General features: G+C 35.1%; 1 protein-coding gene across 4 annotated transcripts in view; it reads right to left on the minus strand.

Moving 5' to 3' along the window:
• DOP1A (DOP1 leucine zipper like protein A) overlaps positions 1 to 25,596 on the minus strand; it is a 108,470-nt gene that overhangs the window by 57,540 nt on the left and 25,334 nt on the right. For all 4 annotated transcript variants that reach the window (XR_013486996.1, XM_078155268.1, XM_020969888.2 and 1 more), the window contains exons 3-9: positions 22,291 to 22,472; positions 16,227 to 16,397; positions 14,068 to 14,257; positions 7,513 to 7,611; positions 5,647 to 5,746; positions 4,587 to 4,696; positions 437 to 545 (exon numbers count right to left, since the gene is read on the minus strand). Coding sequence is in view for 3 of the 4 variants with exons in the window: in XM_078155268.1 (XP_078011394.1) it covers positions 437 to 545; positions 4,587 to 4,696; positions 5,647 to 5,746; positions 7,513 to 7,611; positions 14,068 to 14,257; positions 16,227 to 16,397; positions 22,291 to 22,472 (961 nt within the window). In the remaining variant the exon portion in view is untranslated. The remainder of the gene's footprint in view (positions 1 to 436; positions 546 to 4,586; positions 4,697 to 5,646; positions 5,747 to 7,512; positions 7,612 to 14,067; positions 14,258 to 16,226; positions 16,398 to 22,290; positions 22,473 to 25,596) is intronic.

Genomic DNA, 25,596 nt, shown 5'->3' on the forward strand with positions numbered 1-25,596 from the left:
CCGCTAAGGCCAAACAAAATACACAAATGAGAAGACATATATACAATTAGGGTGCAGATGTCAGGAGTCAACAATGGCTACTCCCAACCTTCCTTTCTTTGCTTATGAACTTGAATTCTAAGTGATATGAGATGGCTAATGACTGTGAATTTTTATCTCTTTACCTCAAGCCACTAGGTCATTAAAATGCCTTAAACAGCAAGGATTCTTTTGGGTACAGAACAGCAAGAAAGTTGAAGAGCTCATCTAGAACTGCCAATACACTCATTATAAAAAGCTGAATTTTCTAGGCATGGTTTTTAAACGAGAAACTGAGGATTTATATTTAAATGTTATCCAGTAAAATGACTGTGAGATGACAGATAGTTTTCTTTTATATCTATAACTATATATCACTGAGGCTTTTTTTTAATGATATAGAATATAAACATATTACCTAGCTCAGGTTTGTCCAGTAAACTGATTAAAATGCGAAAGGGTTTTAAGTCCTGCATTAGGGTACTTTCTTCTCCCAAGCCATTCACTTGTAAGATTCCTACCATTGCCTTTTAAAAGGAGAGAAAAATACAAATAGTGAATAGAAAAATTACAGTCTGATACTGATAATGAAAAAACATAAAACACCAGGCATGTATGACATGTTTGTGTGTGGTCAAAAAAACTACAGGATGGCAATACACACGATGGTGACATAACATCCCTGTTACTTTACTGAAATTTATTTTACTGAAACAATTTTCCCAAGGCTGGTTATTTTCCCTCTGGTTAAGAAAAATGTTCTTTCTTATCCTTAGAGGTGGAATTACAACTAACGCACAATATCTTCTTATTGCTTTTCTTATCTGTGCTAATCTGATACTGGTAGTCAATGATAGTCACAATCCTCTCCATTTTCAGTTCATTCTAAGCAGTCACTTCACCAGGTATATACTCTAGTTAATTGGAAATTCCCTTAAATAAGATAAGTATCAGAGTAAAATGGAAAAAAATATATACGTGGTTGGGGCTGAAGACAGAACTACTCAAAAATGTTCCACTCAAATGAAGTTTCATCATAGCTGTATTCTTGCTGGAAAGCCATCTACAGGGGATTTCAAAGCTTTAGGAGGGAGCATGTGGGAATAAGCATTTACACAGTACCTATTATGTGCCTGGCACTATGCTAAGCACTTTTATAAATATTATTTCATTTGATCCTCACAACAACCTGAGAGGCAGGTGCTATTGTTTTTTAGAGTTGAAGAAAGTGGGGCAAAAAGTGACCTCCTTAGGGGCATACAGCTACTAAGTATCTGAAAGTGGTTTGAATTCAAGTATTTCTGATTCCAGGGCCAGCATTTTATCCACTGTGCTACCAGCTCCCTGGGAGATCCCGCATGAGTTGGGCTCTGGGCTTCCCACTGAGAAAAAGCCCTAATCCACACAGGAAAATAAAAGACCAGTTTAAGACAGTTTAAGAATGTTATGCATGCCCTATAGGCAGTAGAAGGGAAAGGGGAAAGAAAAGGGAGGGGGCTGACAGAAGGGAGGTGGGACTGAGGGAGGCAGTGGTCAAAAGCAAAACATTAGTGAGGAGGGAAAAGGAGAAAGGAGAAAGAAAAGTATATACAAGGGGGAAAAAGGATGGAGAGAAAGACACAGATAGTAATTATAATTGTGAATGTGATATATGAATGTAATGGAATACAACTGTGCTATAAGAAATGATGAACAGGCAGACTTCAGATAAACCTGGAAAGACTTGTATGGTTTGATGCTGAGTGAAGTGAGCAGAATCAGCAGAACATTGTACACAGTAACAGCCACATTAAGTGATGACTGACTTTGATAGACTTAACCCCTCTCAGCAATACAAGGATCTAAGACATCTTGAAGCCTCATGATGGAAAATGCTATCCACATCCAAAGAAAGAACTATGGAGTTTGAATGCAGATCAAAGCATACCATTTGTATTTTTTTTCTTCTATTGTGTTTTATTTCCTCTTTCTGGTGGTTCCTCCTATTAGTTCTAATTCTTACTTACATCATCACCAATGTGAAAATACGTTTAATAGGAATGTATACGTATAGCCTATATTACATTGTGGAGGGAGGTAGTGAGGGAGGGGGAGAAAATTTAAAACTCAAAAGCTTATGGAAGTGATTGTTGATAAATTAAAATAAATGAATAGAAAAATTTAAAAAAGGAATGTTATGAAAAAACACAAGTTTTCATAGAAAAGAATTCTCCAAGTCAGTAATAAGAAAAATGAAAATTAAAGCAACTCTGAGGCTTCATCTCACACCTACCCGTTTGGCAAAGATGACAAAAGATAAAAATGACAACTGCTGAAGGGACACATTAATGTACTGCTCGTGGAACTGTGAAATGGTCTAACTATTCTGGAAAGCAAATCAGAACTTCACTAAAGAAGTCATTAAACTATTCATACCCTTTAACTCAGTGACATCACTCTAATAATATCAAAGACAGAGGGAAAAGATCCCCCAAAATATTTATTGCAGAACTTTTAATAACAGCAAAAACTTAGAAGGAAAGTACTCTTATACTAGGTGCCCATTTGATGGAGGAATAGCTGAACAAATGGTGGTATGTGAACATAATGGAAGAAAGCAGCAGTACAGTGCATTAGCTCTGACATCAAAGGACCTAAGTGCAAATCCCACCTGACCAATGTGACTTTAGTAAATCATTTAATCTACTACCTAGGCTCAGTATTCACAAATGAAAAATAAAGGGACTAGAATAGATGGCCTTTGAGGTCCCTATAGCTCTAGAGCTAGATCTTAACCTGGGGTCCAAGTACCCTGTAAGGTCTATGAACTTAGATGGGGAAAAAAAATCACATCTTTATTTCAATACAATTGTTTTTGTTTGTCATCATATGTATTTTATTTTATGTACTGAAAAACATTCTAAGAAGGGGTCCGTAGGATTCATCAGGCTGGCTAATGGATCCAAGACATAAAAAAGGTTAAGAACTCTTCCCCTAAATCTATGATTCTAAAGAATATTACTGTACTATATAAAAATGATGGATATGAAGAATTCAGAGAAACTTGGAAAGATTTGTATGAACTAAAACAGGGTGAAGTTAGCAGAAAAATGAGGTAAAGTAATGTAATGTAATATAAAGGAAAACAATACTGAAATACTTCAGAATTGTGATCAATGCAATGACCAATCATAACTTTAGAGGACTGATGGTGAAAAGTCCCAGGTCTCAGTAGAGAGGGAGTGGACTACAGGAACAGAATGAGGTACACATTGTCAAACACAGCCAAAGTTTTGATTAGCATTGCTAAGCTATATTGCTTTGTAAGAAGGATTCTAAAGGGTGGTAAGAGTGTTATTGGGAAGAAAAATGATATTTTAAAAAGAAAGCATCATTAAAACATTTTTTCAAAAGTTATTAGAGGTGTTTCTATAAGGAAAGATCGGCCATATGACAACTCACCTCCCCCACCAATAGAACCTTCATGTGTAACAAAGAAGTATAGATAAGCAAAACAAACACTTCGGCCATGATGAAAATGATTGTCTCATTCTCCACTAGCAGTAAGTCATTACCTCTCTATCCAGAGGCATGCTTCACCACTCGTCTTCTGAGGTCATGAATAGTAATAGCACTGATCAAAGTTCTAAAGGGCTTCAATGTTGTTTTCTTTCCAGGTGTTTCTGAAGTCCACCTGCTCATCATTTCTTATAGCATAGTAGTATTCCATTACATTCTTATACCACAACTTGTTCAGCCATTCCCCAATTGATGGGCATCCCCTCAATTTCCAATTCTTGGCCACCACAAAAAGAGCTGCTATAAATATTTTTGTACATGTGGGTTCTTTTCCCACTTTTATGATCTCTTTGGGATACAGCCCTAGAAGTGCTTCAATGCTCTTTTCTTTTACATTATTGTGGTCAACATGAGGCAGCAGTCATGAAGACTAAAGCAATCTTAGGTTGCATTTAGAGATGTCCTCTGTCCATGTAGTACAGTCTGGCTGCATTGGGCCTCTCATCATACTCTATCTGGAGCACTGTATTAAATTCTGGGCCCCATATTCTGGTACAGGTATTGACAAGCTTGAGAATGTTTAGAGGAAGCCAAGCTGGATGGTGAAGGGTCCAAAGTTCTTGGAAGATGAGGACTGGTTGAAAAAAAATGAGGGATACTTAGAGAAGCCATGAAAGAAGTTGAGACGTGATATCTGCTTTCAAGTACGCGGAAGGCTCTCATATGTAAGGCAAAGTTGGGCTTCATATAAGGAAAAAGTACAATGAGGTAGTTGCATCCTCATTACTAAAATTTTTCAAGCCAATTATGGATGACTCCTTTTTACATATGACTTAGAAAGGATCTTTGCTCAGGTAAAGGTTGGAAGAGCTGGCCACCGAGATCCTTTTCCATCTTTGAGATTCTAAATGCTTAAGAATTATTAAATGTAATACACAGAAAGTACACAGGAATTAACTACTAGCAGGATTTGATAAAGATTAATAAGAGAAAAAAGATTGTCATTGGGGCTTATATTTTGTAAATAACTATATATTGAATGAGCAGAGTAAAATGAAGGTATTAATTACCTGGACCAACATCTCTTTTGAAAATGTAGTGAAATAATAAGTGGCATGTTCCTCAGGATTACTATGTCTTGTGCTTCTGGGTCCTATGATAACACCATTATTATCAAAGCCTCCAAGCAAACAAATATAAAACATGTTAGTATTCTAACCACAAAAATCTACATCACCAATTTAAAAACCATAGATCTCAATAATGGCCAACACATACCAATTTGTAGTCCATTTAATGGCAGCAAGAGAGATAATTTTATAAAGTTTAATAAAAGGAAATTCTATGTGAATGACATTCTTCCAGAATAATTCTCCTGCTTACCAAATAATACAATGTAACTTATTTTTCAGGGTATATTAAGCAAATTTTATAGCCCTTAATACATATTTGCAAACAGTTCATCAGTCTCCATAAAGTTCTTCATGTGGTAAGGCTCAGGACTAGAATTTAGCAGGGACTCTGAATTTTCCTGGGCATATTTCTGAGAGAAGATACATGGACCACAAAGGGGAAGTCTCTACAAGACCAAAATGCTAAATGAGAAAATGGCCTACTCTGGGTAGAGGAGCCATTGCCCAACTCAACCTCTGCCACAGCTCTTTTAGGTACTCCATCAGTTTAAAGGTAAAAATTTTGACTAATTTTTGACTAATTCACCCATAATCATTTATTTGCATTACCACAATTATAATTACAGAAAAGAACGTGACCTAATAGATTCAAATAACTAAAGTTCCAATGAAGTTTGCTTCCATAACATATAACTATAAACCAAATACGGAATGTTCATTAGGGAAATCTCAACTCATATTTCTCTTTTTATGAAATGTTATTATTACACAAAATAATAGAGAAGCAAATGAATCCACAATAAATATATAAATATATGTCATATACTTTTTCCTAAGTTTTTGCACTTTCCTTATGCCATATACTCAGTAAATGAGCATTATTTTTTAAATCAACATAAAACACATAAAATCCCAGCAGTTTCTTTAAAAAGTCAAAGCTTTTTTTTTTCATATCATACCACTTCCAGATTTAATCACACACATATCACATACCTACCTAGAAGCCATGCATAAAGCCTGCGATTTAGAGACATATCCCTTCTTAGAACCACATGAAGAGCTGCTGATAAGATTCTGATCATGTCAGGACGAGTTGCCTGAAAAATGGATGGAACATCAGCTTCATTTTAAACCTTTTCTTCTAAGTTTCTCTTTAAACAAATTCATGGTAACAGTAAGGAATTAAGACCCCAATTCTACATATTTTGATTATTCAACTTTTTTTCATTTCTTCCTATTTTCTTTCTTGTTACTATCCCAGTGAATTTTTTTTATGATTATGTTGGTTAGTATTCATTTGAGATTTGTTTTCAGTTCAAAGAGGCATACAATTTTGGCTCTAAGGAAATCAAGGGAGTCTGTCAATCAGAATGTACATTTCAGGAACACTAAAGATCACTGTCCAAAATAACAATTTTAGAACTATCAACAGTACCCAATGATTCTACTATTACTGACTCTTTCTGGTTAAGGTTAAAACCTCTGTTAGAATGCAAATATGTTATCTGACATAAAGTTATTATTAGCCATCAACACTATAAAATGAATTAATTTAAATCAGATTAGCTTTGATCAACTAACAGTGGTCCTCTGGTAATCAGGTGTTGTACAGGTAGACATTTATTGAGATGAGGAAGAAAAAGAGATGATGAGAAATGAGTGAAAAGTCTACAGCATGGTGGAAGAAGATAGCTGAGGAGGGCAAGCTCTGATAAGGTAGCATAAAAAGAACCTATAAAGCCGTAAGATCCTTGGTTCATGAGAAGGGAGCCCAAATTGGGGTAGGGAAGAAGCTGGCAAGAGGGGGAATGACAAAAAAGGGAACAGAATAATTTGCTTTGTGCTAATCCAGCTATGAACAGTTAGCAAAGGAAAAAAACCCAACTATGTAATAGGAGTCCCTATTACAAACTGAATTACTGAAAATCACTGCAAGCTGCTGTCTTTATAAAATTAGAGGGCAATATCATTTTTTCCCTACTATTAAACTTACTTTGGCAATAAGGAAATGCTCATATATCACACTGAGCACTCAGTCAAGGTTTCTAAATATACAGAAATTTAGACCATTTCTTCACAAACGAAGAAATTAATTGAAATCAGTTCTAGTCAACTAGATGCCTTATTTGTGAATTCCCAAGTTAGTTGTGATCAACTGTAATAAAAACACTACAGAATGCCAAGGAGTGGCTAAAATGTCTCTCCTATTGCAGCCAGTTTTCCAATGACAATGACTTGGCTCCCATATTTCAAATATACAAACATCGTAAGTCAAGATAGGTAATGACCAAGGCAGAGGCTGCAGGTATACAATGTTAGGTAGAGCTAACACAGACTTGATAGCTATGCTTTTCCCTCTTTTTGTCAATTACATTTTAATAAAGACTACTTCATTTTTGCTATAAGAATTATTCCCCTTTAATTCCTCAACTTACTTATAAATCTTGCTCTTTCCAAAAAAATCCCTGTTTTGAGAGGTCAAAAGGAATAGTAAAAAGGCCTCAAACTCAGGAATACTTGTGTGATCAGAGCCTGACCTCTGACACAAACTGGCTGTGTAACACTGGGAAAGTCACTTAGGCTCAGTGTGTCCCTGGCATCTTTCTAAGACAATTACAGAACAGTTGTTGAGCTGCAATGGTAAAAGGAGTTTCCCAGGGGATAAAGTCAGGTCCAGATCAAAACAATCCCACTCTTTGTACGCCAAAACCTCCACTCTATTCCTACCAATTGCTTCATTAAATACAAAAATATATATACATGAGGATTATTATTAAAAATGCATATCTACATAATACACACACATTGGCAATCATCTGATTTTTAAAACAAGTACCTTAGATTAATATCACTAATATTTTACCTGACTCATATGGAAAGGAAAGCAGAAGAGTATAAGGTCCAGAGTGCTTCTTTGTACAAGGACACTTGAATCCTGTACTGAAGTACTTACTGCTTCTACCTGTGAAGAGAATGCCATGAAGCTACAGTACTTACTGAAAATGAACATTGATAAAATCACAATGAAATCATGCCAACAAAGCAAATCAAACTTTTCCATCTTCCCAAGCTGGTAAGAGGAATACTCTGGGCATATTTATTCTAATCATATGTAGTGATTTTTAAAGAAATCCAAAATAATCTCTCTACATATTTTAAAACATTTTATGAAGGAATTATATGAGAAAGATGTAATTATCAAAAACATTTGGTACTGGACCAAAAGGTATACACAGTTTTATAGCCCATTGGGCATAGTTCCAATGTGCTCCAGAATAGTTGAATCAGTTCACAATTCCACCAATAGTGTATCAGTGTCCCAATTTTCCCACATCCTCTCTAATATTTACAATTTTCCTTTTTTGTCATATTACCAATCTGATAGGTGTGAGGTGGTATCTCGGAGTTATTTTAATTTGCTTTTCTCTAACCAAAAGTGATTCAGAGCACTTCTTCATATACCTATAGATAGCTTTGATTTCTTCATCTTAAAATTGCCTGTTCGTATTCTTTGACCCTTTATCAATTGGGGAATGGCTTGTATTCTTACAAATATGATTCAGTTCTCCACATATTTGAGTAATAAGGCCTTTATCAGAGAAATTTGCTGTAAAGATTGTTTCCCAGCTTTCTGCTTTCCTTCAAATCTCGTTGCACTGGTTTTGTTTGTACAAAAGCTTTTTTAATTCAATATAATCAAAATTATCTATTTTACATTTTGTAATGCTCTCTATCTCATTTGGTCATGAATTCTTACCTTCCCCATGGGCTTGACAGATAGATTATTCCTTGTTCTTCTAATTTACTCATGGTGTCACCCTTTATGTCTAAATTACGCACTCATTTTGATCTTACCTTGGTATACAGTGTGAGATGTTGGTCTATACCTAGTTTGTGTCCTACTGTTTTCCAGTTTTCCCAGCACTTTTTGTCAAATAGTGAGTTCTTATCCCAGAAGCTGGGGGTCTTTGGGTTTATTAAACGCAGGTTACCATGGTTATTGACTGTGTCATATATACTTAGTCTTTTTTTAAAATTTTATTTTATTTTTTAAATTTATTTTATTAATTTATTTTGATTTATCAACAATTACTTCCATATGCATGTGTACTTAATCTATTCCACTGATCCACCACTCTATTTTTTTAGCCAGTACCAGATAGTTTTGATGATTACTGCTTTATAATATACTTTGAGATCTGGTATTGCTAGGCTACCTTCCTTTGTATTTTTTTCTTCACTAATTCCCTTGATATTCTTGACCTTTTGTTCTTCCACATGAATGTTATTTTCTTCTAGCTCTATAAAAGTTTTTTAGTAGTTTGTTGTGGCACTGAATAGGTAAATTCATTTAGGTAGAATTGTCACTTTTATTATATTGCCATGGCTTACCCATGAGCAATTGATATTTTTCCAACTGTTTAGATCAGTGTATTTGTGTGAAGAATTTTGTAACTGTGTTCATACAGTTCCTGTGTTTGTCTTAGCAGGTATACTTCTACGTATTTTATATTATTTACATTTATTTTAAATGGAATTTCTCTATCTCTTGCTGCTGGGCTTTACTGGTCATATAAAGAAATGCTGATGATTTGTCTGAGTTTATCTTATGCCCTGCAACTTTGCTAATGTTGTTAATTATTTCAAGTACTTTTTTAATTGATGTTCTATGGTTCTCTAAGTGTACTGTCACACAACTGCAAAGAGTGGCAAGTCTGGTTTCCATACTGCCTGTTCCAATTTCTTCATTTCTTTTTTTTCTCTTATTGCTACATCTAACATTTCCAGTACTATATTGAATAATAACAGTGATATACTTGCTTCACCCTTGATCTTACTGGGAATAGTTCTAGCTTATGCCTACTACAGAGAATGCTTGCTGATGGTTTTAGATAGATACTGCTTATCATTTTAATGAATGCTCCCTTTATTCCTATGCTCTCTAGTGTTTTTAATAGGAATGAGTGCTGTATTTTGTCAAAAGCTTTTTCAGAATCTATTGAGATAATCGCATGATTTCTGTTGCTTTTGTTACTGATATGATAAATTATAGTGATGGTTTTCCTCATATTGAACAAACCCTGCATTCCTGGTATAAATTCCACCTGGCTATAGTGTATAATCCTTGTGATATTTTGCTGTAATCACCTTGCTAATATTTTGTTCAAAAATTTTACATCAATATTCATTAGAGAAATTAGTCTATAATTTTCTTTCTCTGTTTTGACTCTTCCCATTTTAGGTATCAGCACCATATTTGTGTCATAAAAGGAGTTTGGTAGGACTCCTTCTTTGCCTATTTTTCCAAATAGTTTATATAGTATTGGAATTAATTATTCTTTAAATGTTTGTAGAACTCACTCATGAACCCATCTGGCCCTGGGGATTTTTTCCTAGGGAGTTCATTAATGGATTGTTCAATTTCTTTCTCAAAGATGGGGTTATTTAGGCATTCTATTCCTGAACTCTTAAGCTAGTAATTCATATTTTTGTAAATATTCATCAATTTCACTGAAGACTGTCAAATTCATTGGGATATAATTGAGCAAAATATTTCCTAATTGCTTTAATTTCTTCTCCACTGGTGGCAATTTCACCCTTTCCATTTCTGATACTTGACACTTGTTTTTCTTCTTTTTTTAAAATCAAATTAACCAATGGCTTATCTATCTTACTGGTTTTTTTCCCCATAAAACCATCTCCTAGATTTATTAGATCAAGTAGTTTTTTTTTTAAATCTTATTAATCTTACCTTTGATTTTCAGGATTTCTAATTTGGTGTTCAATTGGGGAATTTTAATTTGTTCTTTTTCTAGTTTTTTTAGTTGTATGCCCAATTAATCGATCTGTTCTTTTTCCATTTTGCTGATGTAAGAATTTAGAGAAATAAATTTTCCCCCAAGTATTGCTTTGGCACATCCCATAAATTTTGTTACGTTGTCTCATTGCTGACGTTTTCTCTAATGAAATTACTGATTGTTCCTATGAGTTGTTTTTTGACCCACTTATTCTTTAGGATTAGATTATTTAGTTTCCAATTAATATTTAGTCTATATTTCCACTGTCCTTTGCTGAATGCAATTTTTATAACATATTGTAGGATTATGGTTTTTAATCCACTCTGTTATCTGCTTCCATTTTTATGGGAGAGTTCATCTCATTTATATTCACAGTTATGATTACTGTGTATTTCCCTCCATCCTATTCTTCATCTCTTTGTCCTCTCTCTCCTTTCACCCTTTCCCTCCTCACCAGTGTTTTGCTTCTCTCTACCACCTCTTGTGATCTGCCCTCCCTTCTGTTAGTCACCACCATCCACCCCTTAGCTGATCTCCTCCCCTCCTACTTCTTTGTAAGATAAGATAGATTTCTATATTCAACTGACTATGTATATTATTCCCTCTTTGAGCCAATACTGATCAGAGTAAGTTTCAAGTAATGCTCACTGCCCACCTTCCCATATCCCCCTCCACTGTAATACGTCTTTAGCACTTCTTCATGTGAAATAATTTACCCCATTCTACTCTCTTCCTTCTGTACCCTTTGTACTCTTCTTTCTCATCCCTGAAATTTTTTATGTCATACCCTCTATATATATTCCTTCTAGCTATACTATTAATAATACAATTTTTAAGAATTACAAATATCATCTTCCCATGTAGGGATGTAAATAGTTTAGCTCTGCTGAATCCCTTATGTTTTATTTTCCCTTTTTTACTTATTTATGCTTCTCTTGGATCTTGGTACTAGAACTCAAAGTTTTGGTTGAGTGCTGGTCTTCTTGTGGAGATTTGAAATCCTGCTATTTCATTGAATGACCATTTTTCCCTTGATGTATTATGCTTAATTTTGCCAGGTAAGTGATTCTTGGTTGTAGTCCTAGTTCCTTTGCCTCCCAGAATATCACATCCTATGACCTCAGTTCCTTTACTGTTGTAGCTGCCAAGTCCTGTGTGATCCTGATTGTGACGCCCCGATATCTGAATTGTTTCTTTCTGGCCACTTGTAGTATTTTTTCCTTGACTTGACAGTTCTCTTGACTTTAATATTCCTTGGGGTTTTTATTTCGGTATCTTTCCTGAGGTATTCGGTGGATTCTTTCAATGTCTATTTTGCTCTCTGGTTCTAGGATATCAAGGTAGTTTTCCTCGATAACTTCTTGAAAGATGCCGTCCAGGTCTTTCTTTTGATTATGGCTTTTAGGTAGTCTAATGATTCTGATATTGTATCTCTTAGATCTATTTTCCAGGTCAGTTGTTTTTCCCATGAGGTATTTTACATTTTCTTCCTTTTTTTATTGTTTTGATTTTGATTGATTCTTGATGTCTCTTTAGCTTACACTTGCCAATTCTAACTTTTAAGGCAGTTTTCTTCAATTACCTTTTTTTTTTCCTTTGGTGAGGCAATTGGGGTTAAGTGATTTGCCCAGTATCACACAGCTAGTTAGTGTCAAGTGTCTGGTCTGAGACCGGATTTGAACTCAGGTCCTCCTGACTCCAGGGCCAGTGCTCTATCCACTGTGCCACCTAGTTGCCCCTCAATTAGCTTTTGTACTTTCTTTTCCATTTAGCCAACTGTACTCTTAAGGAGTTGTTTTCTTCAGCGAATTTTTGTATCTCCTTTTTCATTTGGCCAATTCTTCTGTTTAAGCAGTTTTCTTTCATAATTCTCTTGAATCACTCTCATTTCTTTTCTGTTTTTCTTTGTTCTGGAGCACTATTTTATGATTGTTTGGAGGTGAATATGGGAGAGCTACAGCGATTTACTGCTTACTCCACATCTTGGCTCTAGAGGAGGGATTCTTTTTGGCTTTTCATTTTACCTCAGCACTTGCACATTGCAGGCACTTATTAAAATGCTTGTTTACTATGGCTTGGTGGGAGGACGCATGACTTTCTAACCAAACGAGAGACACAGATGATCAGAAATTTTTATTAAGATTGTACATGTATAACCTATATTAGATTGCTTGTTGTCTTGGGGAGGGGAGACAGGAAAGAGGGCGGGAGAAAAAAGTCTGGAACTCAAAACCTTATAAAAGTGAAAGTTGAAAACTTTCTTTACATGTAATTGAAAAAAATAATATACTACTGAAAAAGAAATTTTGATTATGTGAAATTGAAAAGCTTTTTCTTGAATAAATTTCAGGTATAAGATAAGAACAAAAGTGGTTAAATGGGAAGGAAAACAGCTCTATGGTTTCTCCTCACACAGAACTTGGCAAGAATGACTAAAATGAGGAAAAATCTGTGCTGGAGGAGTTATAAAAAGATAGCCACACTAATGCACTGTCAGTGAAGCTGTGAACTGGTCCAAACATTTTGAAAAGCAATTTGGAATAATGCAAATAAAACTAAAATGTTTATAGTCTTTGAGCCAACAATTCCATGATTGGATACATAAAACAAGGAGATCAACGACAACAAAAGCCCCAAATACATCAAAATATTTATAGTAGTACTTTTTGTGTCAGCAAAGAACTAGAAATAAAGTAGAAGCCCAACAACAGGTAAGGCTAAACAAGTTCTAGTTTGTGAATAAAAAGTAATGACTAAGGGCTGCTAGCAGCCCTGGAGTCAGGAGGATCTGAGTTCAAACCTGGCCTCAGACACATAACACTCACTAGCTGTGTGACTCTGGGCAAGTCACTTAACCTCAATTGCCTCACAAAAGAAAAAAGTAATGACTGCACTATAAAAATGATGACTTGACTGATTCAGAGAAGCTTGTGAAAACATGTATGAACTGATGCAGAGTAAAATGAGCAGACTCAAGAGAATTTACAGGATAATAATAATAATGATGTAATGGAAAACAAATTTGGAAGGCTTCCAAAATCTGATTAACTCAGTGATCAATTATGATTAAAGAAGAACGACAAGGAAACATGACTTTTACCTCTTGGCAGAGGTGATGTATTAGAGGTGCAGAATGAAGCATACATTTTGAGAAATAGCCAATGTGTCGATTTTTTGGTTTCTCTTTACTTATTTGTTAAAAGGGAAGGCTTTCTCTTAGGGGAAGGAGGGAAGTATGTGAATAAGTAAATACTGACAGAGATGCAAAAACATTTTAAAAAGAAAGAATAAGTAAAACATTAAGAAACACAGAAGAAAACAAAGAGATTAAAAAAATGGAAATTTTGTTACTACTTACATTTAATATTCACTTTTATCAAAACAAAATTTATACAATAGAAGTTCAGGGTTTCATATACAATTCTCTTTATTGTTCTTTATGTACTGAAATGATGTGTTTATGAATGATTAAGTTCATGATAAAACATTTTTAATAAAAGAATGAAACTATTTTTAATTGTACGAAGATTTGTAAAGCTTTTAAAGAAATCACAGCAACATAATAACTATGGTGGTATATGCAAGTTTTTTAGTGAAAATAGAAATATTTTAATACATACCATTAGTTCAATATCACTGCCAATTATATAAAGTTGATCCTCCATTGAAAGTTTTCTGTTCAAATGGGAGAGAACATAAGTGATTCCAGGTAAACGAACAGCAGGACTGGTAAGAAGACTACCCCAGAGGGCACTGTAGAATGCTGACTGGTCCACTGCAGCAGCAACCTTCTCCAACAAGGTGTTAGTTCTAAAGTATGAAACAAAAGATTTATTCAAGAGTTTTGTTTCAAATACATTAAAATAAAATGCTCTTCCATGAAAAGATAAACTAATGGTACACATCTGCTTAGGAAAAACAAGCACTATTCTTGCTATGAGACATGTTCCTTGGCTTGCTTAAAATATTTTAAGAGTTTCTCTAATGTTTTCTTTGAACTTCTGTGTTACATAATTTATTGTACTGATATTGTCACTAATAATAACCAACTTTATATAGCACTTTAAGGATTGCAAAGTGCTTTACAAATACTAACTCATTTGATCCTTACAACAACTCTGTGAAGTAAATACTACAGGTATTATTATTCTTGTCTTAAAGACGAAGAAATTTATACTCAGATTTTTAAGTGTGGCATTGTTCACACAGCTGGTAAGTATTGGAAATGGGATTTCCCAAGTCTTTGTAACTTTAATTCTAGCAGCCGATTTATACAAAACTTTTTTTTATCACTTTACTGAATACCGTATTTTAATACTGATTGCTTTCTATTTGTTTTAAGCCAAGTTTTAAGACTTAAAACAGAATCATATCAATTTTAGGATCAAGCTTCCTGGCTCACTTGCTTTGTGACTTCAAGCAAAAACCATCATCTTCCATTGCCTCAATTTATTTGTAGTTAAACAAGGGACAAACCTAACAAACCACCTCATTGAGATACTATTTAGAATAATAAATAACACAATAAAACATGAACAACTTTGGTTCCAAAGCAATGAAGTCTACTAATTCAATACATGCATTATGCTTTCAACTACAGTCATGACATACAGGTTTTCATGTATAATTTTGCACCTTATTAAAAAACCTGGAAGACATCTAAGAGACACGAAGAGACAGATTTACAAACTAAATAAAATCAACTACTGTAGAACCACTGTCCAAAAAAAGTAAGCAAATAAGCAAAATGCATTATTGTAAAGGTTATTATATAATTATAATTATTATTTATTATAAAATATTATTATATAATAGGTTATTAAAAGCTAGGTTAATATAAGTTTTAAGAATAGCAGTGCTCAGCACTTAAATAGGTGCTTATTCTTAAAGCAATTTATAAGGCTGTTATTCTCTGGCACTATCTAAGGATTTCACAAAGGGAGAAAATTAAGGACAGTAAAAATTTAAATTGTCTTACTATAAACACTTTAATCAAATCCATTAATGCCTTTAATAAAATAAGCAAGTTTTTATTTTCTTTAAAAGAAAATTCTTAATGCAATTTTTAAAAGTAGATTGTCATCCAATTTTTGTTTAAATAAATTATCACTTAAAATATTCCCTTCAAAAGAAACAGAAATAGGTTAGAAACTTCTATAAGCTAGATGACATCAAAGTCCAAACACCTCAAATCTCCACATCATTACTTGGTGGTATAAACACTTGGCAAGGAATTTTAGAAAGCCTGGTTCCACAATGACCAATTCTGGTGAACTCTGGTGAGTATAATTTTTGTCCACTGAAAGCACCTCATAAGAAAACATTTTACCCCCATTAAATTCATGTAACGTTTTAAGTAAAATTATTATTAGGAAAAATATAGGGTATAGAACTTTTCCTGATGATTAAAGACAGCATTGTATTTAGAGTTGAAGAACCTGGTTTCAAATACTGCCTCTATTTTCAATCTGCGTGACCTTAGGCAAGTCACTTCAACTCCCTAGGCCTGTGTCCACACCATCAAAATAAAGAACTGTACTGGTTAATATTAGCATATAATTATATTATGTACTGCTATGTTATTATTTATTATATACTGTTATATTATCATTTAATCTCAACAGTCTGTTCTAACTTCAGATTCTATGGAACATCTGTAAACACTATAATCTAAATTGATGCCAAAACATAAAAGATCTCAGGAAAACAACTAACAAGTTGTTTATTTATTATTTATCATCACAAGTAACACCTGCCAAATGAATTCCAATTGTCTCACCTTTCATAGTACTCTGACCCTTCCTCCAAGCCAGGCAGAATTCCAGTTAACAATCCTTGCAGACCAGGCTTTAATGTTTTACCCAAAGGTAGGTAATAAATCTCATACAAACTGAGCAGTGTTGGTTTAACAGACATGGCAGCATTGGCAAGAAGAGGAAAAAGCCCAGAACTGTTGGGGAAAAAAAGGAAAAACAAAAAAAACCTTGCTAAATATTAATATTCCACCAATATGGACAATAATAGAGGGACAACTTGAAGTCTATAACAGAATGAATGAAAGAATACCCTCTATTATACGAATCCCTCTATTATAAGAACCAAAAAATCTCCAGGATCTTAGGAGGATCTAAGGATAAGGATAAGGACAAGAAGCAATGAGGAAAAGAAAGCAGGATGTATCATGAAAGGTATCAATGGAGAGAGAATGATCCCTGATACTTGATGAATTCACATAATAGCCACTATATGCTGCACAAAAAGATTTACTTTGAAGGGAGGGTATATGCCAGAAATACTCAGGTGGCCGTGGTTAAATTTAAAATGTTCAGATTCAAAAAATTTCAAAGTTGGGAGATACCTCAGTGATATCTAACCCAACCCATTTTGTAAAACAATCACCTCTACCATATGCCTGACAAGTGGTCACTCAGCCTTTGCCTGAATATTTTAAATGAGGGGGAATCTGCTACCTTCTAAGTTACCCCACCCCACCTCTGCCTCCACATTCTCCTGGACAGGTCTGTTAGGAAATTATACCTTAGAGTGATAGGGTCAAACTCAAATAGAAACTGGGACCACTAATCTGTCCATAAGGATCCCTTAAAGCCATATATTGACTTGGTTTTAAAATGATATTATCCATGTTGTACCATATTTTTATTTATTTTGTTAAATATTCCTCAGTTACATTTTGGTCTAGTTCAGGCTGCACTTGGGAGTATTGTAGGCCACATACAGCCCATGATCACCGCCTCCCCCCCCCCCCGATAACTATGTCTTAAGGGCATGACTAAATCTGCCTTGTTATAACTTCTACCTGATGTTCCTAGTTATGCCCTCTGAGGCCAAACAAAACAAGTTTCAATCTCTCTTCCATATGAAAGCGCTTTAAATATTTGAAAGCAGATAGTTTATCCTTAAAGTCTGATCTTCTCTAGGCTGAAATCATTGGTATAGGAGGGATGAGGAAAATCCCTCTATCGATATAAATCTGCAACTACTCTGTAACAGGCCTTTAAATATTTTGTTGCAGGGCAGTGGTACTGTGAAGTGAAGTGACAATTCTGCTTTTTAAGCCATTCTCCTCCTTGGCTTTTTGTACCTCTATCATACAAAAGAGGTTTCGCCTAGTCCATTTTTCTTTTAAGGTATTGTCTTCTTCAGTATTTTTTTGTGTCTCCTTTACCAAGCTGTTGACTCTTTTTTCATGATTTTCTTGCATCACTCTCATTTCTCTTCCCAATTTTTTCTCTATCTCTCTTGATTTTAAAAATCCTTTTTGAGCTCTTCCACGGCCTGAGACCAATTCCTATTTTCTTGGAGGCTTTGGATGTAGGAGCTTTGACTTTGATGTCTTCTTCTGAGCATGTGTTTTGATCTTCCTTGTCACTGTAGTAACCTTCTAAAGCAAAACTTTTTTTCTGTTTGCTCATTTTCCCAGTCTATTACTTGACTTTTAACTTTTTGTTAAAGGAGGGCTCTGCTTTCAGGGTAGAGGGCACACTATCCCAAACTTCAGGAGTTTTGTGCAGCTGTTTTCAGAGATACTTCTACGGACCTGTAAGTTTTCAGATCTTTCAAAGTGGTATGATCTAAAGAGAGGTGTTTATTCCTCTCCTGGCCTGTGCTCTGGTCTGTGACCACAAGAACTCTTTTCTGCCCTGGAACTGTGACAAGTGTTTGCTTCACTATGGCTGTAAGCTCTGACCTGCTAGCGCTCCTCCTTGCCCTGGACTGCGACCCAGATATGAGTATGGGCAAAGCAACAGAGTCTTGCCTCAGCTCTAGTAAAGATACCCCTATAAATTTCCTTCTGATTAGTTGTTCAACTCCCTTACCATCTGTGGCTGAGAGCTCCAGAAGCAGCTTCTGTCACTGCTGATTCGGTTTTGCTGGTACTGGGGCTGTGCTGGCATGGCCTGTGCTCCACTCTCACCCAGGCGTATCAGACTTTTCCTGCCAAACTTCTAAGCTGCCTTTGGCTAGAAATTATTTCACCCCATCCTTTTGTGGGTTCTGCATCTGTGGGCTGAACAGTCTGGAAACCGCCACTGTTGTCTGATTCAGTTGCCCCAAGACATGCTCCTGGTTTGCTGGGGCCCAGTCTGCACTGGTGTGGTCTGTGCTTCTCTCTCATCCTGCTGCAACAGACCTTCCAAGTTGCCTTGGGCTGGAAAATTGTTTCACTCCATCCTTTTGTGGATTCTGCTACTCTAGAATTTGTTTAGAATCATTATTTTAAGGTATTTGGAGAGTTTGGGGGAGAGCTTAGGTGAGTCCTTGCCTTTACTCTGCTATCTTGGCTCTTCCGCCTCTCTTGGCGTTCTTAAGTTTGTCAAACACTGGTCTGCTGCACTTAACTGCTAAACATATATACCCAGAGATCACAGTACTGAGCATAAAACTCAAAGAAAGAAAGGCCTCACATATAAGAAAACATACAGAAAAGTACATTTTTATGGTGGTAAAGAATTGGAAACTAAATGGGTTCCCATTGACTTAACAATGGATAAAAAAAGATGTGGTATATTAATGTAATGAAAAATTATTGTGCAAAAATTGTAATGAGTGATGAATATAAAGAATTCAGAGAAACATGGAAAGATTTGCATGAACCGATGTGAGAAGAATAATATAAACAATGAAGAAAATAAAAGGAAAGAATGTGTAAGAAGCAGTAATCAGGTTAGAGAAGAGATGAGGAGCAGAGCAGTAAAAGCATATTTCTTCCAGTTGCACATGTTATGGCTCACTCTACTTCTTGGTAAAGACATGGGCGAGGGAATGGGGTCAAAGAGATGAAAAAGTATAAAGGACAGGATAGACTAAAATACACAATTAACTATAATAACCATAAACAGAAATGGGATTAATCCCCCCCCCCATGGAAGGAAGAGGATAACAAAATAGAATAGAAAGAATTTAACAGTATGTTGTTTACAAAAACTGCACTTGAAGGATTCATACAGAGTTAAAATAAGGGGCAGAAGCAGAGATGAAATTTTAAAAAGCAGAGACAGCAATCATATCAGATTATGATAAAGATATCATATAGATACACATCTATGTTTACATATACATTTATATACATAAAGATATCAGACAAGGCAATAGCAAAAACAGAAATAGCTAAAAGAGAAACAGTGAAACTGAAATGAAATAATGTTACTACTTAATATATATCAAATGACAGCATCTAAATACTTAAAGAAAAAGCTAATCAAATTACAGGGAGAAATAATATCAAAAATAAGCTCTTCGAGAATCCTTTGAGGTATACAAGGCACTTTATAAATATTAACTAATTTTATCCTTGCTACAATCCTGGAAAGATGAGGAAACTGAGGCTGAAAGAGGTTAAGTGACTTGCCCAGGGCTACACAGTTGGTATGTGCCTGAGGTCACATTTGAACTTGGGCCTTCCTACTATGTTTATCTACTATGCCACCCAAGCTATAACAGCTATCTCAGACTTTGACAAATATAACAAAAATATAAAAAAAGAAATTAAGAGACTCAAAATAAGTTCAGAAAGGTTAGTGACAGTTCAAATACTGACTGGAAATAGAAAGAACACACATATTTTTCACTCTTATCTGTGCATGGCACCTTTAGAACATTGGCCATATGCTAGGACAAGAAAAATCTCATAAACAAAAGCAGAAAAAATATTAAACAGATTTTTTTACTGACCACAATGCAATAAACATTATAATCAATAAAGGGCTTTTAAAGAAAGGATTAAAACTTAAATGAACATTAAATAATCCAATCCTAAAGAACTGGTGAGTCAAGAACAAACTGCATAAACAATAGACAATTTAAACAAAGAAAATGGAGGCAGTTAGATGGTGCAGTCCATAGAGCACCAGCCCTGGAGTCAGGAGGACCTGAGTTCAAATACTGCCTCAAACACATGATACTCAATAGCTGCATGACTAACCCTGGGCAAATCACTTAACCCCAACTGCCTCACCAAAAAAAACCCAAACAAAATGAAAAAGCATCAAGAAACAAAGAAAATGACAATGGAAGAATATATAAAAATTTGTGGGATGTAGTCAGAACAGTACTTAGGAGAAATTTTTATAGCTAAATACTTTCATCAATTAAAAAAATCTCAACTAAACAAAAAAAAATAGAAATCCTGAATATCAAGAGATGCACAAACCTGAAAGCATAAAACTCTCACTGAATTGATAAATAAAACTAAGAGCTGATTATCGAGAAAAATTAATAAAATAAATCATTAACTAACCTACTTAGAAGAAAAGAAAAGAAAATCAATATGCTGATATCATAAGTGACAAAGGAGAAATCACTACAAAAGAAAAAATTCCAGGAAATTATTAGAAATCATTTTGCTAAATTATATGACAACAAAACTGACAATTTAAATTAAGTGAATGAATATATATGTATAAAATTTAAAATCTGATTAACAGAACAAGAAATAGATTTTGAATAACCCAATCTCAGTAAAAGAAACAGAAGGAGCCATAAATGCAGTCAGATCTCTCACTTGCAAAATCTAATTTAATGGCTTATCCTTTTTGACCTCTGCAATCTGTCAATCACTCTTCTCCTGAATACTCTTTCCTCTCTAGTTTCTTACCTGGTTCCCTCCTACTTGTGTAAGCACTCCTTCACAGCCTTTTTGGCAGGATCTTTATTCAAATCATGTCCCCTAAAAGCAGCTAGGTAAAGCAGTAGTTCGAGTAGATGTGGAGTCAGAAAGATTTGAGTTCAAATACTGCCTTTGCTATGTGGCATTGGGCAAGTCACAAAACTTAGATTCAGTTTCTTTTTCTAAAAAATGGGGATAGTGATAGCACCTGTATCAGAGGGTTGTGGGTAATCAAATGAGATAACATATGTAAAGCACTTTGAAAACTAAAGCTTTATTATTAACCCTGGGTATCTACAATGGTTCTGTCCTAGACCCTCTTCTCTTCTTTCTCCATACTATCTTGCTTGGTGATTTCATCAGTTTCTATGGGCTCAATTATCATCTCAATGCAGATGATTCCCAGATCTACATACCTAATCCAATCCTCTTTGCTGAGCTCCAGTTTCATATTACCAAATTCGTCTTAGACATCTCAAAATGGATGTCCCACTGACTCAACATGTCCAAAACAGAACTTAATATCTCTCCTTCCTACACTCTCTCCTTTTCCAAACTTCTCTATTACTACAAAAGACATGACTACCCCACTGAGTCACCAAGGCTCACATTTGTGATTCTATAAAACAATGAAGATGGAAGAAAGAAACATAATAAATAACAGATTTAATTTTTTAAAGACAGTGTCCCCGCATCTCTCCCTTGTTGGAAGAGTAGGGACTACTCATAGGTCCTATGCCAGTAGTCACAGGCAAAGAAGCTTTGACCTGCTCTGTTTCCAACTTAGGTTGGTTTACCCTTCCTTTGGCAACCAGGTCCTCCCTGTACTTCTTGCTCCTATGAGCAAAAGATATTAATGACAAACACCTAACTGGCATGGTCTACTACAGCCCAGAGCTCCCAAGTTCAAGAGATCTTCCAGCGTCAGCCTTTCCAGTGGCTGGAATTATAGGCATGCACCTCCATGTCCAAACATAAGAGACTTTTTAAAAAAAGTCTCTGAATGGTATAAATGAGATACACAAAGATTGTAATATTAAGAGCCGAAAACTGTCATTATTAAGGCAATCAGCTTCCTTATTAGTTTTAAGAGTATAAAACAAGTTTTTTTAAAGAAGTATAAAATAGTGAATTGAATAAAAAAAATTTTATTTTACAAAATGTTTACATGGAGGCATAATCACACAATTTACATAAACACTAAAATGACACTTACCTGTAAAGAAAAAGATCTTTGGCAAGGCGCTTAGGTCCAATGATTTTGAAGATAATCTCATATGTTTCAAGTGCTTTTCGATGAACTCCACCAGGCAATGCTGGGTGCAGGCATTGTGCTAGGCGTTTGCCTATGGTGAGCTTTTTTGGTACTACCTGGTACTTTGCATTATTTTGTAAAACCTGATAGAAAACACTTAGAGTACATTAAAGTAATCACCCATGTTTCATTTTATCTGTTACTACTTACTGCTTTTAATTAAATCAATCACCCAATAAGCATTTATTGAAGTCCTACTATATTCCAGACATGTGCCAGGCTTTATTAAAGTATAGAAAATGCACACAGTCCTACTTACAAGGAACCTACATTTTAATGGGGGAGATAAGGACACATAAAATATATGTACAGCATGAATATGTTAATAAATGTGTACTAGCATTTGGGAAGGTGGAGGATAGGGAAAGTTTTTATGCAGAATATGGTACTTGAGCACATCTCTGGGAGAGAGAGGGCTTTATAGGGTGAAGGAGAAGGACTTGATAAGGTACAAGTAAGGAAAGAGAAAGTACATTCCAGACACTAGAGATGTACAGGAAGATGGAATGCTGTTGGTAAGGAATAGAGAGAAGGCCAGTTTGGCAAGATCAGAGTTTAGGAGGAGAAGTGATGTTAAATAAGGGTGGAAAGACAGGTTAGGGACAGGTTGTATAGAGCTCTAAAAACTAAAAACAAGAGTTTGTTTTTTATCCTAGAGGTAAGAAGATCAATTAGGCACTTGTAATCATCTAGGTTATGACATGAAGAGGACCTGAACTAAGGTAGCAGGTAAAACTAAGCTTTATAAGTATAGATAAGGGAGTTGGATATGAGAAATGGTGTGAAGGAGAAATGGCAAGTCTTGGCAACTGATTTGATGTGTGGGTTGAGAGAAATGATTATGAACCTGGGAAACTAGAAGGATGGTAGAATGTGGGACAAAAATAGGAAAGTGTGAAAGGGAAGGTTTAGGGAGAAAAATAATAAGTTCAATTTTAGACATTTTTAGCTTAAGATGTCTCCAGGACATCCAGTTTGAAATATCCAAAAGATAATTAGTGATTTAGAAGCTCAGTGGAGAGATGGACTGGACATATCAATCTGAGACACATGAATGATAAAGCATTTACTAAGTACTTATTTTATGCAAAGCAGTTAGAGTCATCTTTGTATAAAGATGATAGCTTAAACTTACGCAAGCTGATGACTCTACCAGGAAAGAGAATGGAGAGGAGAAAAGAATAGGGTCTAGAACAGAAATCTGGGAAAATCTCCAGTTAGGGGACATGATATGGACAATGAGCCAGGAAAGGAGACTTCAAAAAGGCTGCCTCAGTAAGATAGGCAGGAGAACCAGAAGAGGGTAGTATCAACAAAAATTCCAAGACCAAAGAACACCCAAGAGGAGAGGGTGATTGCATTAAAAGCACCAGAATGATTACGTCTGAGAAGAGACTCAAGAGATTTGGCAATTAAGAGATCACTGGTAACTTTGAAGACAGCAGTTTTAGTTGTATGATGATATCAGAAGTTAGACTGCAAAGTGTGGAAGAGGAATAAATAAGAAAAAAAAATGGAGGTAGAAAGTGTTTAGACAGCTTTTTGAATGAGATTGGCTGAGAAAGGGAAGAGAGGTCCAGGAAGATGGCTTCTGGGGATGGTAGCATCTAATAAAGAGTTTTTTGGTTAGGTAATGGGGTTAAATGACTTGTCCAGGGTCACACAGCTAGTAAGTGTTATGTATCTGAGGCCGGATTTGAACGCAGGTCTTTCTGAATCCAGGGCTGGTGCTCTATCCACTGTGCCACTAGCTGCCCCTGAAGGTTTCTTTAAGGATGGAGAAGACAAGCATGTATGAAGGCTGTAAGGAAGAAACCAGTTGATTAGGGGAGGTTGAGGATTTGATAGGCGGGTAATGGCTGAGGATACAATCTGCTGAAGAAGAAAAGAGGTGATACTTTTGAATATAGATGTAAAAGGACCATATCGATTAAACTACTAAAGAATTATTTTATAGAGCTAAAAAAAATAACAAAATTCATCTGGAAGAACAAGAAGGCAAGAATATCAAGGGAATCAATGAAAAAAAAATGAGAAGGAAGGCACAGCCTAGCTGTAACAGATTTCAAACTATATTACAAAACAATAATAATGAAAATAACCTAGTACTGGCTAAGAAACAGACTGGTGGATCAGTGGAATAGATCATACAAACAATATACAGTACTAAATGATCACAGACATCTAGTATTTGATAGATCCAAGCTTTGGGGGTAAGAACTGATCATCTGACAAAAACTTCTGGGAAAATGCAGAAACTAGCATAGACTAACATCTCAAACCATACACCAAGATGAGGTCAAAATGGGTATGTAATTTAGACATAAAAGGTGATATAAAAGTAAATTAGGGGAGCATGGAAAAATGTACCTGTCATATCTATGGATAAGGAAAGACTTTATGACCAAATAAGAGATAGAGAGGATCATGAGAAGTAAAATGGATAATTTTGATTACATGAAATGAGAAAATTTTTGCACAAACAAAAATAATGCAGCCAAAGCTAGAAGGAAAAGCAGGAAAGTAGGAAAAAATGTTTACAGCAAGTTTTTCTGTGAAAGGCCTAATTTCTCAAATATATAAGGAATTAAGCCAAATTTATTAAAAAAAAATTAGAGCCATTCCCCAATTGATAAATGGTCAGAGAATATGAACAGGCAATTTTCAAAAAATTCAAAGCTATCAATAGTTACAATTTGGAACTATGACCAATGGGTTACAAAATTGCATATCCTTTGACTCACCAACACCAGTACTAGGTCTGTATCCCAAAGAGATCAAAGAAATGGGAAAAGGACACATTTGTACAAAAATATTTATAGCTGTTCTTTTTGTGGTAGCAAAGAATTGGAAATTGGGAAGATGCCCATTAGTCGGGGAATGGCTGAACAAGTTGTGGTATATGATTGTGATGGAACACTAATAAGAAATAACATGCAGGATGCTTTCAAAAAACCTGGGAAGACTTATATGAACTGCTACAAAGTAAGCAGAACCTAGAGAACATCATACACAGTAACAGCAATATTATAATGATCATCAGCTATGAAAAACTTAGCTACTTGATCAAGACAATAATCTAACACAATTCCAAAGGACTCAGGATGAAAAAGGCTATCTACCCGTGGAGTGAGAACTGATGAACTCTAAGTACAGATTGAAGCATACCTTTTTTTTTTAACTTTATTTTTCTTGGTCTTTTTGCAT

The sequence above is a fragment of the Phascolarctos cinereus genome, unplaced genomic scaffold, assembly GCF_003287225.1.
Source record: "Phascolarctos cinereus isolate Bilbo 61053 unplaced genomic scaffold, phaCin_HiC Scaffold_5;HRSCAF=322, whole genome shotgun sequence".
Classification (NCBI taxonomy): domain Eukaryota; kingdom Metazoa; phylum Chordata; class Mammalia; order Diprotodontia; family Phascolarctidae; genus Phascolarctos; species Phascolarctos cinereus.